This window comes from Mustela erminea, chromosome 9, assembly GCF_009829155.1.
Source record: "Mustela erminea isolate mMusErm1 chromosome 9, mMusErm1.Pri, whole genome shotgun sequence".
Taxonomy (NCBI): domain Eukaryota; kingdom Metazoa; phylum Chordata; class Mammalia; order Carnivora; family Mustelidae; genus Mustela; species Mustela erminea.
In genome coordinates this window covers 113,170,489-113,189,871 of record NC_045622.1, presented here as the reverse complement: position 1 = coordinate 113,189,871, position 19,383 = coordinate 113,170,489, and the positions used below count along the sequence as shown (strand labels likewise).

General features: G+C 66.9%; 1 protein-coding gene across 2 annotated transcripts; it reads right to left on the bottom strand.

The window, feature by feature from the left end:
- Positions 1-875: 875 nt before the first annotated feature.
- Positions 876-17,327, bottom strand: TOLLIP (toll interacting protein). Of its 2 annotated transcripts, XM_032358316.1 has the most exons (6): positions 17,154-17,325; positions 9,678-9,827; positions 7,913-8,095; positions 6,843-6,995; positions 6,009-6,099; positions 876-3,345 (listed from the first exon to the last, which is right to left on the bottom strand). In XM_032358316.1, exons 1-6 carry the CDS (start codon positions 17,184-17,186, stop codon positions 3,131-3,133), a joined length of 825 nt encoding a protein of 274 aa, XP_032214207.1. In that variant the 5' UTR covers positions 17,187-17,325; the 3' UTR covers positions 876-3,130. The 2 variants fall into 2 exon arrangements, with proteins under 2 accessions (XP_032214207.1, XP_032214208.1); XM_032358317.1 differs by lacking the exons at positions 6,009-6,099; positions 6,843-6,995; positions 7,913-8,095 and having other exon boundaries at positions 3,286-3,345; positions 17,154-17,327.
- Between the last annotated feature and the right edge of the window lie 2,056 nt (positions 17,328-19,383).

Below are 19,383 nucleotides of genomic sequence, written 5' to 3'. Positions count from 1 at the left end.
ATGCAGAACCGGAGGCCCTGCTTCCACCCAACGAGCACGCCCGCTTCGCTCTGCTGCTTTGAGCAAAAGAGTCATGTCCAGGGAGCCTGGGCGGTTCAGTCAGCGACACGTCTGCCTTCGGCTCAGGTCGTGATCCCACAGTCCTGGGATCCAGCCCCGCATCGGGCTCTCTGCTCGGCCAGAAGCCACCTTCTCCCTCTCCCTCTCCCCCTGCTGGTGTTCCCTCTCTCACTGTGTCTCTCTGTGTCAATGAAATAAATACAATCTTTTTTAAAAAGTAGTAAAAAAAAAAAAAAAAAATTAAAAAACACCAAAACCCATTCATGGCGACACACAGCGAGCGGCAGCAAGTCGCGGGAAGGAAACACACTGCAGAACCCCACCTTGGGGTCGGGGGTGGTGGGGCACGCAGCCGCCTCCCCTGCTGGCTCCGGGCCACGACACTGGTCCCCGCAGCCCTTCTCGGGCGTGCACACCGGGCGAACGTGCTGGCAGACTCACACCAGCAGCCCTAAGCCTTCTCCCCCGTCTACTTCACGGAAGATTTTATTTGAAAGAGAGAAGCAGAGAGGCAGAGAGCACGTGGGGAGCAGAGGCACAAGCAGGGTCCCCACTGAGCAGGGGGCCCAATGTGGGGCTCGATCCCAGGACCCCGGGATCATGACCTGAGCTGAAGGCAAACACTCAGCCGACTGGGCCACCCAGGAGCCTGTCTCTGTCATTTTAGTCGAGAAATGAAACCCATGCTTAGTATCAACGCTTCGGGTTCCCTCCGGATCCAAGCGGTAGATCGCACCCTGCCTCGCGCAACTGTGCGCGCTCTGCTAGCGACTGTGTTCTGAGCGAAGTTAAAAGCCACTCGGGAACAAACACGGTAAAGATTTGTTGGAGAAGTTTAATTCTCTACTTTTATAGATATCATGTATTAAATTAGAAGGCCAAAAAGCAAAAATATACTTTACAATTCAAGATCAATCCGGACACTGGACCCGACAGAAGCATTGGAAACACAGAGCTCTGAGAATTGTTCCCACCGGCACGCAGGGCTGCGGCCAGAGGGCGCCGCTACAGGGAGGGGAGCCTCCGGAAGGCTGACGGGGAGGCGGGAGGAGTCCCGGCACACACCCACGTTCCGTCCTGGCTGACAGTGTGGCGGGGCTGCCTCTGGTGGAAAGGCCACCGGCCAGCTCACGAAGGCCACCGGGGTCTCCGCCTGGCGTGCACGGGGCCACAAGGCACAGCGGCCCGGCACCAGCAGCCACGCTGGCTCGTGGGAGTGCGTGGTGGCCACGCTGCGGCATCATCGGCCTGTCCCAGGCCTGCTTCAGAGGAACTGCCACGGGTCCCCCTCCTGCCCACAGAGCAGCCACAGGCCACGACCCACAGGCAGGACAGCAGGGCGTGAAGAAGGGAAAAAGGGCCTGACACAACCAGGGAAGGCCTCGCAGGGCGTGGGCTCTGACGTCAGTGCTTGCGAGGAAGGGGAGCACAAGTGACAGGTGGGTCGGTCTCCCGCCAACCGAGGCCCCGCGAGTCCCACCGCGGCTGCTTGCTGCGTTCTGCGGGCGTCCTCACAAGGAGCACATTCCCGACGCGCCCAGACGGCCCGGCAACGGAGAGGCGGAAAGCGTCCGCGGGGCCTCCTGGACACGGGGTCCCGAGCTGCGCGTCTGTGGAGGTCGTCCCCACAGGAGTGCGCTGCATGCCTGCCTGGTGCTTTTGGGTAGAAATGTGCTGTGTGGCCCCCAAGCTGTCCAAACCCGGAACTGGCGCTCCACGAGAAAGCAGGGCTCCCGTGTCCGAGCCAGCGGCCGGCGCCCATCCCCCGCAGCAGTCTTCACCGAGAAGCCTGGCCGGTGCGGTCATCGGGCAGCCTTTCGCGTGTGGATCCCTGATTGTCCCGCGCCTGCCGGCAGCAGCAACATCCTCCAGCTGATAGGAAATGCCCCTGTGCAGGGGGGAGGCGGAACGGGGGTTCACCCCCATGCCGAGCCCTCGCAGGTCCGCGCCATCGGAGCCCATCGCACCCATGGCGGAGACTCCATCTTCGAAGGCAAGCGTGCCGCGTGTGGGCTACGGGCTGCACCGAGAAGTGGCTCATGCTGCTGATTTCCACGAGGGGCCCTACCCGTCCCAGGCCAGGGGCCACGGCCGCCACGCAGCCCACAGCACGGTCCACGCACCTCCTGCCTCCCGAGAGGACTCGGATGTCCACTGGGCGGCCGCTCCTTCCACCCGAAGGGAATTCACGGGACTGCTACAGCGGTTACTTAAATCAACGTCAGTAGTAAGCCAATGGTTCCTGAACACCCTTTAATAAACAAATACAAAGTACTGGAACTACCACTTTTACCCCCAGTTTTAAGGTTCTGTTCCAAGAGTCGGTCAGAGGGGAGCGGCGGCCTCTCGGAGGCCCACCCCACGGAGCTGGCAGGACACACAGCAGGAAAAGGCCTCATGGGGTCCCCAGGCCCGGACAGCCCTGCTCCAGAGCCTGCGGGCGGGGCCGGGCTCGGTGCACCCCGGACCCCGTGCGTTCTGCATCCGCGCCGACCCTGCCGCTGGACTGGCAAGACAGGAGCCCGCCCGCCCAGGACACGGGGGAGCAGCCCAGAACCACACACAAGGAACATCCACGGGAAGACGGGAATCGTACGGTTGCAAGTTGTGAAAATAACCCCAAATCAGCTGTGCATGTTCTACGTGCCTGAAGGAACAGGTCTAGCCCGGCTAGGGAGAGGAGCAGCATGCCACGAGCCGGCCGGGGGGCGGCCACGCGTTCTACAGCGCTGGCAGAGGCGGCGGCTCGCAGAGAGCCTGCTTGCGACAGCGTGCGAGGAGCAGCACGCAGCACTTGAAGACACTCGTCCCCAAGCGGCGGGAGGGCGAGCGTGCGTACAGAGGACAAGCCCCCCGGGCCCGCTTTGCTCCCAGCGAGGCCAGGAGGAGAGCCGCCCACGCCTGAGTGCCGCTGGGCTCGGCGGCCGGCCGGGGACCAACCGCCCACACGCACCCCACACGAGGGGAGGACTGGGACTCCAGACGTCCGAGCAAAGGCTACACGGGGCTCCTTCACAGGAATGGGGGAGGGGCTGGGCCGGCACGGCGGGGGCGGGGGTGGGGCGAGGCTCTAGGACTCCTCGCCCATCTGGAGCAGGGAGTTGATGGCTGCGTCCCTGTCCCCTCTCTGGGCTTCCAGCACGGAGCGGATCACCTCCCGGTCCATGTTGGGGAACATGTCCTGGATGGCCCTCAGGGTCTCCTCGCTGTGGCGGGCCGGGGCGCTCACGGCCGCTGGGGGCAGGGCCACAGGCACCACGCCGGGGCTGCACACCGCGGGCACACCTGCAAGCACAAGACGTGGTTTAGGGAACCCATGGCGGCACCAGCGTCCACGCCGAGTGCCGGCCCTGGAAGCAGAGACACGGGCCCCCCGCCGCGGCCCCAGGCACAGGTCCGGGCCTGCAGCATCCTCCCCTACACGGCACTCAGAGCCCGCGCAGCTGCTCGCGCTGTGGTCCCTTCACACTCCGGATGACGCCACAGAGGCCAACGTTCGCTGACCGGAGGCCACAACGCAGTTCTCTGTCAGAGAAGGCACAGCACGCAGGAGGCCTGAACTGTCCCCTGCGGGCTGGTGACGGTGGGCCAGGCTGCGCAGCCGGTGGGTCCCTCCAACGCCGACCAGCACGGGATCTCCGAGGGCGAGGCGCACACCCAGAGCATCTCTCATGGGCCACGGTGGTGAGACGCCAAGAGCCCAACTCTCCAGTCCGCGGTCTGCAGGGTGGGCGGAACCACGGGGCAGAAGAGCAGCCCAAAGGCTTCCCAGCCACTGTCCAGTGGGCACAGCTGACCGCCACACACCACACACCGGCTTCATGGCCTCCGTGCCGCCCACGCACCGCTCGGCGCACAGATCCCGCTGCACACTTGGCAAGAGCTCTCGCCCCCAGCCCAGGGTTAAGTCCACTGTGGGACGTCCCCCTGCTGGGGGGCAGCACCTGCAAGCAGCCCCCCTTCCACAGACGCACACACATACAACACACGTGCACACGCACACATCTCAACAAGGCTGGGGACGTGGGATGTAAGTTATTCACAGCGGAGGTCACTCTGCAGCACAAGCTTCACGAAAACACGGCGGCGAGCGCGAGTCCCTATTTTTAGGAAACCCGCTGGAGCCGGTGGGCGGCTTGGCCTTGGGGTCCAGGCAAAAAGCTCCTTCCTCTCCCTGGTGACCTCCTGCGAGCAGCTGACTGTCCCACAGCTTACAAGTGTGCACTGAAGAGAACTTCCAAGTTCCCATTTACGCAGAACTCGCCTTTTCCAGAATAAATGTTTTAGGACAAACTCTAAAGGCATTTACGGCGCAAGCTAAGGAACCAAAAAATACGTGTCCTGACAGAGTAGACTGCTGGTTACCCACGGGGGTCCCGGAGCAGGCACACTGTGGCTACGGCGCCCCTAGAAAGACGTCTGGTGACACCCCACCTGGAAACGGGGAGAGCCAGGCCGTCTGGGGCCGTGTCCTGATGAAAGGGGTGCCTGGGGCACAGGCACAGGCCCCCAGGAGGGGCCCTCGTGACGGTGGGGGCCGCGGGGCTGAACCGCGCTGCAGCAAGAGGGTCTGGGAGGGTCCGGCCGTCCCTCCTGTGCCTCTAGGGCCTACTGCCTGCCCACATCCTCATTCTGGACTTGGCGTCCAGAAGGGAGGGTAGACCTTCCTGCTGTTTTAAGACGCCCAGGACATGCGCCCCTCGGCCCATCGGCTGCCTGTTCCTCCTCAAATCTCCAAGGGTGGGCAGTGAAACCCCAATCTCATCCAGACCCTGCAACTGCTGCAGGGAAGGGGCAGGGAGAGCCCCCAGGAAGGTCCTCCGCTGACCTCGCAGAGGTCACAGGCCAGCTCACAGGTGAGCGAGCGCTCTCCCACTCAGGGGGCTTCCGAAGCCGACGACGTGCGCTTGGCTTCCTGAGCGGCCGTGTCCCTGCCGAGACCCCCGTCTCCCGCTCAGCGCGGCATCCTTCCTTTCTGTGAACCTGCCCAGGCTGCTCCGGAACTCCTGGGCCACCAAGGCCACTTCTTACTGGCTGGCTCTGTCACGACCAGGGCTGACACTTCCCCCGTGTCTGTGGGATGGTCCGCGTGGAGATCGGAGTCCACGGCTCTCCCCTCCGAGTCCCGAACCCGTGCGGGCTCCTTGGACGCAGAGGCAGCCTCCTCGCCCACTTCCTTGTGGGGCACGTCTAGGCTCCGGGTGACACGCTGGTCCTGCACTGGCCACAAGTGCACAACGACGAGACCTCTCTCGTCTGGCTCAGTGGACACGGCAGGGCACCCCACACCACCCCAGCCCTGGGCGGCACAGCCCCCGTGCCCCGCAGTGTGCCGCCCCAGCCTGGCCCCTCTGGCACAGCGGGGGCCACCACACCGCCTCGGGCAGAGACCGCGGAGACCCGGGCTCCTCTGTCTCTCTGCCCTCGGCGCTCACGGTCCCGCAGAGCCGGCCCTCGGACGCCCGCACACAGCTCAGCTCGGCCGTTCTGCCCGTTTCCTGGCTGCTCGCGGCGGGAGCTGGTCGAGCCCAGTCACCATCGTGGCCGGAACAGAAGTAAACTGAGGCCGACGGTAACATTTGGAAATTGAAAGACACGAAAGCAACCCCAATGCCGTCACGAGCTGCTACTCTACAGAGACGGACGCGCACGACAGGGCGGGGACGTTAGGGCACCCGCTCACTTCACCTCACAGGGCAGGATCTCTCGTGACGGTAACTACGCTAACGCGTTCAGAGACTACGTTTCTAAACTTCCACAAAAGTTCAACTTGCCAACAGTTTGGGGGTAAAATATTCTGTATCCTAGAAATGTAAAAAATAACTCATGCCTAAAACCAAACCCTCGCACTCGGAAGGATCCTGTGACGAAGAATGGACTTAGCCTGCGCACTGTGCTGCGAGTCCCCGAGGACCGAGGACCGCCCTGGGGAGGGAAAGGACACACACCTGTGATGGGCACGTAGCCGACGCCCTGCTGGTACACGGTGGGCATCAGGACCACGGGCTGAGGCGGCATCATCACGGTGGCCGGCAGCGACTGAAACACACGGAAGACGACCACGGGGTCACAGGAGAACCCAGCACACAGGGAAACGGACACAGCCTGGGGGCAGGCCGGGGCGAGTGCCTGGGCTACGGGGCTGTTCCAGAGTTGTGGCCGACGGACACATCAGAAGGGAACGTGGTCCCCGGAAGCAAACAAGTACTTTCAGGCCCTACAGGGGTAACGCTTCCCGACTGCCTCGAGCACGCCACCCCTCAGTGAACGCAGTCGGGGCTGTGCATTCACATGAAAACGTCAGTCGTGTCATAAAACGTCTGAGAGTAAAATGACACAAATGCTACTACTGCTTTCAAACAGCCCAGGACTAAAGAGGGGGAGCCAAGATCTGCTGGGCTCGGACACCTGCAGGGACCCTCGTGCAGGCAGATGTACAACAGCAGAGACACCACCACCGCCTCGGGGACACAAAGTCCCAGAACCCCACCCTCCCCGAGAGTAGTGGGCCGCGGACCGGATCCGGCACGAGCCAGGGGACCCGAGGACCCGAGGGCCAGCAGCTGTTCCCTCAAACCCCACGTGGTCCTGAGACCCTCCCCACCCCGACCCCGGACCACAGGGCAGGCCCTCTCCGGCCCTGGGGGAGGCCATACCCCGAGGAACAGGCCGCCACACCATGCTGCTCCCCCCACCAGAATGCACACGGTCCCAGTCCCTCGGGAGCAAACGGCCCCCGAGCCGGAGCCGCGCGTCCGCCCGCCGTCCCGCCCCGTGCTCACCGCGTACGACATGACCAGGTTGATCATGCCCTCCTTGTCGTCCCCCTGCCGGCCGCTCAGGCTGTACCACTCGTCCTCCACCTTGCCCTGCCGCAGGGACTCGGGAAGGGTGACGTGCGTCCAGGCAATGCGGTCGTCCGTGGAGAAGGCCCGCTGAGGGAGACGGGGGGCACAGGTGCTGCCGCCGCCCGCTCCCCAGGCGCCCCCACTCCTGAGCCCCACCCACAGCCCCACCCCCCACCCTGCGGCCGGGGGCCCACCTCCTCCAAAAGTCACCCCCCAACCCCACCCCAAGGCCTGGTCCTCCCCGCAACACACACAGGACCCCCAGCCCCAGCCCCACGAAGCCAGGAGGGCCTCCGTCAGCATCTGGAAGGTGCAGTCTGGCCTCTGCCCGCCCCTCGGGATCCCCTGCAGGTCCAAAGCTAGTGGGCACGGACAGAGGAGAGAAGGCCCTCTCCCTGCGAACAGCAGGCCCTCCCTCCTACCCCCGTGTTGAGAAACGGGGAGAAGAAGGAGAAAAGAGGGGCCTAGAAGGCAAAAGAGAGCAGAGGGCACCGTACTGGGCGGGGTCCACCTCAGGCCCTGCTGCCCAACCCCCAGCCCTCCGACCTCTCCCCCTGCCAACCAAGCCCCTGGGGCGCCCTGGCCGGCCACAGCGGGCTGGGCGGCCCCAGGCACATGCCCAGAGGACCAGACTCAGGACGAGCCCCACAGCACCCCTCTGACCCTCCCAGGGACGCCTGGGGGCCAGCAAACGGCACAAGAACCCTGTTCTACCTGGCGTGGGGTCTAAGCCACTCGATGCCTTTGGCTTGGGGACGTGTCTGGGGCTTACGGAAGGGGGTGCGGCCAACACCGTCTCCTCAGAGTGCTGGGTCCCCAGCCCCGGGACGCCGTTTCTGCAGGCAACTGGTCAACAGACCCGTATGGGGCCATGGACTGTGCGCTGCTGCTGGGGACACCAGGACGCCCGTCACAAAGCAATGACGGCCCTGTGTCTGGGAGGGGCCTGCAGCTCCCGGGCGGCCCACAGCCCCGGGCCCGCGACGGGCGGCCGGCCCTCTCACCTCGTCGAAGATCTCCAGGTAGAAGGAGTCCACACCCGGGGGCACCGTGCACTGGATAACCTTATTCCAGCGGGGGTTCTTGGCGCCGTTGTGGGCGGTGGGTGTCTCGTATACAGCGTAGCCCAGGCGCAGGCGGCAGTACGGGTCCATGCGGGTCATGCCGTAATTCTTTGCCAGCTTGGCCTGAAACACAGCAATGTCACTGAAGGGGCGGCCGGTGTCGGAGTGGAGGACACGTGCTCACCCACACTGTTCACCCACTCCGAGTTCCCCAGGGAACCAGGATATGGCCGCCACTGTGTTCCTGGGCTCTGGGTGTCCGGTCCCTGCTCAGGTCAAGGGAGCCATGGCACCACACGGGGCGGCTCCTTCTCCAACGGCCCCGCAGAAGAGGCTGCGGGGCAGGGTGACGGGCAGGCTGTCCTGGGCCCCAAGCCAAGGGCCAGCCTGGAGCAGCGGGGCCGCAACCTCAGGCCACGGGACAGCTGTCGCCAGGCTCCCCATTCGGCTCCGTCCACTGCCAGGGGCTCTGAACCCCGAGGAGCCTGACCTTCAGCTGGACAGGCTGCCTTTGCAGGAAGAAAGTGCGGGCACTGACGAAGAGCGACGGCTTCGGCTGCCTGGGTCTCTGTCCGCAAACAGCCTTCCGAGCGGATGTCACTGCTCCAGCGCCACCGCGGCCCGGGAGAGGAGCACGGCGGCCGCCGCCCACCAACACTGACCCTTCAGGCCCGGACGTGTCTGCCGAGAGGGGCACGAGCAGACACACGTGGGACGGAGCGCCATGCCCAGGACAGAGGAGCCTCTCAAACCTCAGTGACGAGAACACAGCCCAGTGGGATGCGGGCGAAGACCCGCGGGGGAACGTGCTGGCTCTGAGCCAGCGGCCGTCACAGGGACGGCAGCTCAAACCCCAACGAGCCCAAACCAGACCGACCCTGTGCTGAGCCGCACAGCACCCATGCCCCATGCGCGGGCGGCCGACGACACACCCGCCGGGCACCCATGGAGCCCCCGTAGGCTGTGCCATGGACGCTTCCAGCTACAGCGGGGTGGAGGCCGGGCGCGGGGAGAGGGAGGGGAGAGGCGGGGCGCTCCATGGACAGGAACCACCAGGAACGCGGGCGCTGGGGGGCCCAGAAGCACAGCGGGGCCCCCGCGGACAGGGGAGAAAGGTTTATCACGGAGGAAGTGGGATGCCACGGGCCATGCTGAGAGGCCCAGCAGCTACACGGGGCTGGGAGGACAGTGAGCAGGTCGCAGACCTGCTGCTCGTGCAGGCGCACGAGAGGGAACTTTCAGAAACACCTGAGGATCTGCGGTGACCCCGAGAGTGTGGCCAGGTGTCTGGGAGACACTTCCCGTAAGACCCACGGTATTCGCGAGCCCTGACTGTGACTCTGCCTGCCTCCCAGTGACTCCCCTTTCTCCCTGGTTTCCACAGAAAGCCACGGACGCCAAAACCACTTTAGGCCCTGACCATGCCTTTGGCTCTCCTGAGGGTCCGTGCCCCCACCTCGCCAGCAGCCGTGGGGGGCGGGAGAGGCACGAGTGGCAGGAGCACGGCCGGCACACGGCACGCGCCCACCCGCACCCCTCCCTGGTGACCCCGCTACTGCTGGTAGAAGCCTGGGGACTCAGCCGCATCTTTCATCAGATACGCTTCCCGAAGAACGGAGCAGAAAAACCACCCGTCCCCACGGAAAGTGCGGTCCCACCGCCCCCCTTCCCGCCCCCCGTCGCCCTGGGGAGCCCCGGCACGCACCTGCACCACGGTGATGCTGAGACGGCCCACCGTGCCCACCGCCCCTCCGTACTGCAGCTGCTGGGCCGCCTGCGCGTCCAGTTGCACCTGCTGCTGCGCGGCCGTGGGCGTGATGCGGAGGAAGTCCTGCGGCAGCTCGCCGACGTACACCTTCGGGGAGAGCACACCGTCAGTGGGGCGGGAGCCCAGCCACATCATCACCAGGGCCGGGGGCCCACGGGGTCTCCAGCCCAAGCACCTCGAACCAGCCCCCTGCCCTCTGGCAAGGAGCCCTCTCTCAGTGGCCGGAGATGCACACCGGGCCTCTGCGGGGGCCATGGTCGGGGTCACACACGCTAACCCACGTGTCCGCCGTTGGCTTGCTCCGCAGCCACTGGGACGGGCTGCGAGGTGCCGACTGACGGCAGCGGGGAGACGGAACCGGAAGCCTGGATTCTAGCTGTATGGAATCCCACAGCTCAAACCAGCAACGGCCCAAAAGACCCCACAGAGCCCCAACACCTCCCCTTTTTGCCTCCTGCTGATCCCTTTGTCCACGAGGCTGCCTTGCCTCGGAGAGGAGGGGCCAGGGATGCGCCAGACGGTGGACTGTGCGGAGGCCCCAAGGGTTCCCAGGAGCCAGTCGTCCAGGAAGAGGCAGCAGCTACCGCGGGAGCTGGCTGCCACACGTGGTGGCCGCCGTGGACGGGGCCTCCCCTGCGAAGACGAGCAGAGCAAAGCCCCGCGGGGTGTTCGATGCACGGCGGCCTGCATGTCACTCTTCCCAGGCAGGGCAGGCTCAGGCTCAGGAGACTCAGGGCAGAAGGACAGACGGCCCAGGGGGACACAGTGGGCGCAGCTGCTGGGCACAGAGCCCCGTGGGAGGGGGCAGCAGACCACAGCGCAGGGGGCCCGGGTCCTCCTCGGCCGCCCCATGGGGATTCAGGGAGCCTCGAAGGAGTGTCATTTCCAGGAAAGGCCCCGGCGCCACAGCGAGTTGTGGCGAACTGCATGACTGACGGTGGCCACTAGGGACCGCACGCGCACGCACCAAACACCCTAAGGCCTGTGTTGCTGAGGTCCCAGGTGACTCGGTCGGGCAGGATCCCAGAAGGTTCTGCACCCACTGAGGTCACAAGCACCAACGGGAAAGCATTTCTCTGCTGTTTCCCGTCAAACGTCCCCAGAAAGGTCTAGACCCTCTCCTTCGTGTCCCCATCACGGGCCTCGTGTTGAACCTGAAGGAAAGCCACTCCCAGACGCCCGTCTCGGGTTCCCCACGGCCCCCAGCTCAGCACCCGGCAGCCTGGTGCTCCAACTGCTTCTCTCTGCGAAGCAAGCCCCCCTTCTCCTGGCCGCAGCCCACGCGGGGCCGTCTCAGGCGCCCGGGGAGGAGGGCCCCTCGCACGGTCTCTGCGTTGGGAGTGGGCAGCCCTGGGGGCTCATGTACTCGGTCCAGACACAAGGGGAAAGCAGTGGGGCCCGGGAGGCCCCGGGTTGCCAGGTGAGGACGGCTCCCAAGGGGCTCGCAGGTGCCCTTCCCCCAGCGTGCTGCTTGGCTCACCAGCAGGGCCCAGGGCTCGCCCTGGAAAGGAGGCCGCGTGCCCTCCCGCACGGCTGAGACGCTGCGGCTGCCCTGGTGGCTCTCCGACTGACGCCCACGGTCACGCTGGGTAAATGTGCGTACATGCGAACCACACTCCCAGCCAGAGCTCTTCCCAGAGACCACAGGGCCGGACGCCGCCTTGCCAACCGGCCACAGGCCTCCCAGCCTCCGCCCGCAGCGGCCGCGGTGAGCTCGGCCCACTCCCGTGAGGGCCACCTGGCGCACAGGGACTCTGGCTAACCAAACGCAAAACATCAGTGCACACAGGCCGAATCCTCCGTTATTCTGACAGATGACCGCTCCCTGCGCACCACACAATGCAGCTCGGGTGGTCCTGTGGGGACACGCCGTGCCCTCGGGGGGCACAGCAGGGACGGCCACGCAGGTGTCGGCAGTGACAGCGGTGACAGGCCCGGGATCTACTGCTACTTCCCGACCTCCCGTCCCCAGACTGGGGCTTGCAGAACCGCGCCCCTCTCTGCGGCACTCATCTGGGTTTTCTTCCAGGAGAACACACCCTAGAAGGGGCGGGTAAAACCACACTACAGGTCAGAGATCGGGGTGCCCGGGGGCGCAGCCGGCTGAGCCTCGGACTCCTGATTTTGCCTCAGGTCCTGATCTCAGGGTCCCGGGATCGAGCCCCACGACGGGCCCCTGCTCAGTGTGGGATCTGCTCAGGATTCTCCCTCTGTCCCTCTGCCTGGCCCGCCGCGCCCCGGTCTGCTCGCTGACTTTCAGATAAGTCCACCTCAAAAGAAAAACAAAAAAGATCAAACTACTGCTCTTTCTCAACCACTTCTCAACTTTGAAAGCATAACCATGAAATGAGGGTTTTCACGACATGAATTAACAGGGCAAACCAACCACGGGGAGGGACAGACGCTGAGCGCCCCGCCAAGGCCGGCACGGACAGGACAGGGGACGCCAGCTTCCGGAAAAGCCGCGAGGAGGACCCCAGGCCCTGGGGGCTTCTTCCTGCCTGAGGGACAGGCTACAGCGTCCCTGACCAGCAGTCCTCAGACAGTCCAGGTCCCCCGAACAAGGCAAGTCCGAGACGGGCCCAGAGAGCAGGCCACTGAGGGTCCATGACATCCAAATAAAGCCCAGGGCGAGCGGTCGCGCAGCAAAGCCAGTCTCTGGTGACATCAGTGGTGCCCTGCTGACGTCCCCAGTGGGGACCTCCCACAAGGTGCAGAGGCGCAGGAGCTCTCGCACTCTCACAGCTGCTCTGCACCGCGAGCGCGCCAGGTCAGGAGCAAACGTCAACCTCGCTGACGAGGAAGGAAGCCGGAGCACGGAGCTCCTGGTTACGCGGGCGGGACCGCTGCCCCGGGAGCCACCACCAGCTCCGTCCAGTGAGCGGACGCCCACACCTGCCGTCGCCACGAGCCCGTCCACGCAGCACACGCCGGGGACCGGCCCGGGGCCCACACGGGCCCGACCGCTTCGGAGACCAGCGGGGAAGGTCGTCGGGAGCGCCTGCCTTACGCACGGGCAGAAGCTCCGGGCTAATCCCCACACTGAGTCCCGCCGCACGGTGACGGACTCAGGCCCTGCGCTCATCCCGCCTCGGAGACTAGAGAACGCTGAGTCCTGCTCAGAGACACGTAAGGGACACCGGCTCACGCGTACAAGGCGGTACACCGACTCCGAAACGACGTCAACCGCGCACCGGCCGGGGCAGGTGGCCCCCTGGGCCCGGATGTCACCACGGTCCCCGCCGGGTGCAGCTCCCCGTTTCTCCCACGCACACAGTCCGCAGGCGGCGTCTGTCAGCCGAGGAGCCGCAGAGCCGCGCGTGCTCGGCGCACAGTCCCCAGTTAACGCACGGCCACGGCAAGCTGCTTAGGGGCGTCTGGGGGGCTCAGTGGGTTAAGCCTCTGCCTTCGGCCGAGGTCCTGGGATCGAGCCCCGCATCGGGCTCTCTGCTGGGCGGGGAGCCTGCTTCCCCCTCCCTCTCTGCCGCCTCTCTGCCTGCTTGTGATCTCTGTCTGTCCAATAAATAAATAAATTCTTTTTTAAAAACTTGAAAAACTGTGTTTTGTATACATTTGTTAAACAACCCTGAATGCGTCTATTTATAGGTTATAACGTATTAAATGACACACACACAATCAGCGACTTATATAAATACTGAACCAACAAAATCACAAATTCAAAAACTCATTCAACCGTTACTTTCCCAGTAACACATCTGGAAAGTTTTCTTAGTATTTTTAACGAACTTCTAACTTTTGCTTCACACGCGGAAACAGTTTTTAGTGTCCTGCTGGACGTTGTTTCGGCCCCCGACAAGGTGACGGGGTGGAGAACTGTGGCGCGGAGACAAACACGGGAACAGCAGCACCGGGCAGAGCTCCCGTGTCCGCGTCCCCCACCAGGTCCACGGCCACGCGACGCCCAGGGAAACAGGCAGGATGACGCCACGAGGAGGAGGAGCCCCGGCGCAGGCCGCCAGCCGCTGCGAGGCCGGCCCTCGGCTCTGCTCGTCTGAGACCCTGCTCCGCCCTCTGGGGCCAGCATCACCCCTAAGGACACTGGCACTCAGGGCTCCAGAAGCCCCACCGTGGTCCGAAGAGATACCCCAACACAAACGCCTCCTCGGGCCACATCACTCACGCTGGAACCACAGCTGAAAGGGACCAAGAAGGGGGACACCAGAGACAAAGAGAAGCCCTTCGGGCCCTGAGCTGTAGAGGGGCCGAGGGCCAGGCAGTCACAGCTCACAAGATGAGGCGCCCCAACCGCAGGGCGGTGTCTGGCGGGCCAGGAGTCCCAAACCGCCCCGGCATCGCAGGGGCCAGTCGCGGTGAAGGCCCTGAGGGGGACACGTGTCACCAGACTGACCAAGGCCACAGCTCAGCAGGGTCCTATCTCCCAAGCGACTGCATGAGGGCGCGGCTGTGACCCCAGCCTGGCTGGGACAGAATCCTCGCTACACCCTGCAGGAGGGGGCCCGGGCGGCGCAAGAGCCGGGCACCTGCTGCAGGGTGACAGCCGATGGGCCGCGGGGACAGCAGAGGCGTGTGGGCGGGGCAGACGCTGAGAACCCCACTCTGCTCAGAAGGCGGGGCGCCCTCACGGCCCATCCTGACGCCGGGGGAGACCGCAGCGGGGTCCGCGGGAAGGAGGGCCCCGCTCTGTCCGCGAAGCCTGGAGCCTTTCCGGGGCCGGCGGCAGCTGAGCGCAGCGACCTGCGGCGCAGGAAGGAGGCTGGGAGGAGGCGGAGTCACGGCCATGCTGGGCCCCCGAAGCCAGGCTCCCAGCGGGGAGAGGACACCCAAGGAAAGAGGAGGAGGAGGAGCTGGGGAGGAGGTCCAAGCGCAGACAGTGGTCGCAGAGCAAGGAGCGTCTGCGGTCACCTGGCTCACAGGGGACGGCCATTTCCAGAGGGCCCGGGAGATGGGACGCGGGGTACGGCAGCGCTGACCCTGGGCACACCCGTGCCCAGCTCCGCGAGGCCGGAGGAGGGGCTCGGCTCTGCAGTGGCGGGGAGGGCCGGGCCGCCGGCAGGGCGAGCGAGGGGGCCACGGCGGCCGGGGTGCGTGCAGGAGCCCACGGGCCCGCCACGGTGCTCGACAAAGGAGACGCCGCCACACGCAGGCCTGAAGGGAAAGCCGAGTCCTGCCTCCGAGGCCTGGGAATGGACGGGCAGGAGCCGAGCGCGTCCTGACCTCCCTACACAACGTCTCAGGACCAGCGGATGGCGGACCGGGGAGGCCGGCTCTGCAGACCGCTCAGACCGCTCTGGTCAATCCGTGCAAACGGCCCTAAGACACCCGATGCGCCCTGCGCGGGCCCCACGTCGCCGACCCGGCCGTCCCCACCGACATCCGCAAGTCCCACGCGCGTTCACGGCTCACTTGAACTCATACACACGCGAACGCGTGCACCTGAGTCCAGGCTCGGGCGCCCTGGAGCCCAGCGGAGCCCTGTGTGCCACGCGCAGGGATGTGGCCCCCCATCCCCAGCCCCACGCACGCAAGAGCGCGCCCAGCCCCCACCCAGCCGCTGAGCGCTGCCCGGCGCTCCATCACCACCACCCGCTCCCGCTGGGACGGCCGAGCGCCCAGTCCTCTGCCCGCACAGCACCCGGCACCCAGTCCAGGCGGGGCACCCCGGCTGAAGGACAAGGCCCACCAGACTCGAACAACTGCCGCAGTCCTCACAAGGACCGCTGGGCCCGGGGGGGAGCGGGGCGCTGACGCGGCTGTGTGCGGGGCAGGGGCTCTGTCGGAAGCGAACACCGGAGGGACCGGGTGAAACTCGAGCGCCCAGTCCAGCTGCTGCCTGCTGGTCTTTCATCGGGAACGCACCCGCGGGCCTGCTGCTCCCGCTGGCACAGGCACCCCCCCCGACCCCAGCAGCCCCCAGCCCCTCCCCACCGGCCGGCCGGGCTCCTCCTCCAAGTGTCAGGTTAGGTGCCAGGTCCCCCCAAGAACCTTGCCCACCTCAACCACGGCCCCTGACAGGCCACCCCCACGTCTAAGTCAAGAGTCGAGACCCACAGCTCTGGGCATCTGCGTGGCTCCCTCGGTGGAGCGTCTGACTCCCGGTTCCAGCCAGGTCAGGGTCATGCCATCGAGCCCCACATGGGGCTCCACGACCCGCAGAGTCTGCTTGCCCCTCCCCCTCGCTGCTCCTCCCTCTCTCTCAAATCAATAAAAACTTAAAACAAAACAAAAAAAGAGCCACAGCTCTGCGCCCGCGGCTCCCTCCCGCGCTGCACGGTAAGACCCTGACTGGGGCACCACACCCGGAGCTCCCTGTGTCACGCTGCCCCAAACACCAGGACCCGCAACAGCGGCTGAGCACCACGGCACGGGTCCTGCGCCGGCACTCACGACCCCAGCCCCAGACGCCACCTTCCCGGAGCCCCCAGCCGCTGCCGCCCAGCCCCGACGTCACTGCGCGCCTGCAGGTCAGGTCACCGAGGGCACCCACAGCGCGCACCACGCGGCCGCGCAGAGCCCCAGCACCGGCACTAGCGGCGCACGTCGGGCAGACGGGCCGCGCCGGCCGCAGGCGCAGACACCGGCGCCCCGGCCTGGGGCTCAGCGCGGCCGCAGAGCGGAGCGGCCCCGCACACAGGACGGGCGAGCCCCGTGCAGCCTCCCTTCCCAGCAGACGCGGTGCCCGGCTTCGTGCGCGTCTGCGGCGGGACCCGCCTCCGGTGCAGCCTCGGCTCGCGGCGCGCGGCGCGGGAGGCCCGGGAAGGAGCGGCTGGGCGGGCTCCCTCGCTCCGGGCTCGGCCAGTCGCACCGCCGGGGACGCCGCCGGGGACACCGCCCGTAGCTCGCCGCCGAGTCCGCAGCTCTCCGCACGCGCCGCGGGGCCCGCCACAGCCACGTCCCGCGGGCAGCGGGGCCAGCTCCGCGTCGAGCTCCCGCGCGGCCGCGTGCCCGGGGCTCCCCTCCGCCTCAGAAGGGCCGTCCCTCGGCGAGCACCGGGCCAGCAGCCCCGCGACCTCCCGCCCCGCGGCGCGTCCCGAGCGGCTGCTCCCGCGGACCTCGGTCTCCGACGCCCCGGGCGCGGTCCGGGCTGCGGGAGGCCCCCGGCCCCGCGCCACCGAGCCGCCCCCTGCGACGGCACCGCGCGGGGACCACGCCGGCCGCCGCTGCCGCGCTCTCGTCGGCAAACCGAGAGGCTGACGGCGGGACGAGGGGCCCGACGGGGCCGGGGAGCGGGGCGGCCGCGGCGGCCCGGGCCCTGCACCGACGCCCGCCGCGGCGGCCCCACGGGAGGCCCGCCGGGGCCCGCGGGACCCTCCCCGGTGCGGGGACCCACGCAGGGAGCCGGGCCTCCTCGGCCGCCGCAGGCCCCGCCGCCGGCCCCGCCGCCCCGCCCGGACGCTCCGGAGCCCGCCCCGCCCGCCCCGCCCGCCCCCTCACCGGCCCGCGCTGCGTGCTGACGGTGGTCGCCATGGTGCCCCCGCCTCGCCCCCCGGGAGCGGCCCCGTCCGCGACCCTCGGCGCCGGAGCCTGCGACGCCAACTGCCGGTCCTGGCGAAGCCGCCGCCGCCTCGGTCAGCTGACGGCTGGCCCCGCCCCCGCGCCGCTCACCGCGCAGGCGCCAAGTCCGCCCCGCCCCTTCCGGCGCCGCACGCACCCACGCCCCGGCAGGCGCCTGCGCAGTCGCTCTCCACGGGCCGCGGCCCTGCGAAATGCCTCCCGAGCTGGCCGTGTGCGCATGCCCGCAGTGGCGGGCCCGCGCCGGTCACGTGGCCGGGTGGGGCCCGCCCCCAACCCCCTCGAGGCGGCGCTGCCGCGGAGCAGGCGGGGCGGCCGCCGGGTTCCCCACCTCGGAGGCAAAGCGACGGCGTAGCCCTGCCGCTGCCCCAGGTGCTGGGAGTGCGGGAGGCCTCGCGCGGATGTGTGAGCGCTGCCGTCGGGGCGGCGGCGCGGACCGTCTCGGGCAGCACGAGCGCCTCCGCCGCCCCGACGGGCGGCCCCGCGTCCCTCCACCCCCAGGGTCCCCCCGGCCTTGACGGGCGGCGCCCCCACCCATACCGCCGGGTCTCCCACCCCGGGCCGTGGCGGGCGGCGCCCCCACCCCCCGGGGCCTCCACACTCCGCTCCCGCCCCGAGGCCGAGCCCGCGTCCGCGCCCGCTGCGGGGCTCAGAGGCTGCAGCTCCGGCCTCCCCCGGCCTCCGGGGCTCAGAACCGCGTGGGCCGCCGGCAGCGGCCGGTCAGAGCAGAACCCGCCGAAGCGCAGCCCTCGGCGGCCCTGCGCGTTCGTCGCCGGCCTGCGGAGGCCGGGGGAGGCTGGGGGCCCGCGCGCCGCCCCCGCGTCCGCCCCCGCGTCCGCCCCCCGGGCTGTCGCGAGCGGCCGGCCCGCCGCGTGTCGGCGGTCCCCGTGTTCGCCGGAGCAGCCGGGAGTCCCCGCCGCCCGACGACCCGTCTGTTTGCCTGCGGGCCGCGGCGCCCTGGCGCGAGGCGGAGGCTCGGGGCGCCGGTGCAGGACGCATCCGGAGCGCTGAGATCCCCGACGCCCGGCCAGGAGTGTGTCCTCCGACGCCCCGCACAGACGAGCAGCTCGGGCCCGGAGCCCGCGTCCTGGGGCCACTCCTGGTGGCGGTGACCGTATGGTCAGGGTCCCGGCAGGAAGCAGACGGCAGCGCGCGGAGACAGCGGAGTTTAGGGAACCGGCGCTTACGCGGGGCACCGTTAAGCGAGGGAGCCGGGAAGAGGCCCCGTCAGCAGAAGGCGCGGCCTAGCCAGAGGAATGCGCCCCGAACCCCAGGCCTGGGGAAGTAAACACTCCCACCACCCCCAACACGCTCATCTGCAGGTGTGTCCCCTAGCCCAGCCAGGCCCCGGTTCGCGGAGGTCTCCTTCCTGGAGCACAGACACCGCCGGGGGAAGGGGCCGGTGCGCCCGGAGCAGGTGCAGACCGGCCGACGCGCGTCCGAACACGCTCACCGCGGACGCACTTCTCTAGAACAGGAAAGACACGGAAGGAGACTTCCTAGAGGTAGTTAAGGAAAAATTAGGAAACTTTATTGACAGACGCTAAAGAGTCCTGGAGTGCATAGAGAACGGTGTACCGTGTTCATGGATAGGAGCTCAGCCTCAGAAACACGACAACTGTTCCCCAAATTGCCCCTCAAAAGAAATTTTCATTAAAACCTCAGATGGGGGGACACCTGGAGGGCTCCGTCGGGTGAGCCGCTGCCTTCAGCTCCGTCATGATCTCAGGGTCCCGGGACTGAGCCCTGCGTCCAGCTCCCTGCTCAGCAGGAGGCCCACTTCTCCCTCTCCCTCTGCCCCTGCTTGGGTTCCCTGTCTCGATGTCTCTCTTTGTCAAACAAATAAATAATCTTAAAAAAAAAAAAAAAAAGATTTGAAACCCCAAATGGGCTTTTTAAAAGAAATTCAACAAACTGATGATAAATGTGTATGGAAAAACAAAGGCTGAGTAACAGCCGGAACGTTCCAGAAGAAGGAAGAGAAGGAGGCGGGGGTGGAGAGGAACTGTCCCGGGAGATGTGGACACACGGTAAAACCAGCGGTCAAGGTCCTGGTGCGGTGTGGGGGGAGACATTCGCCAGTGGGGCGGAGTATGGGGATGATGCGCGAGACGCCGGCCTGGCTGAGCAGATGGGGGAGCAGAGTGTGGTC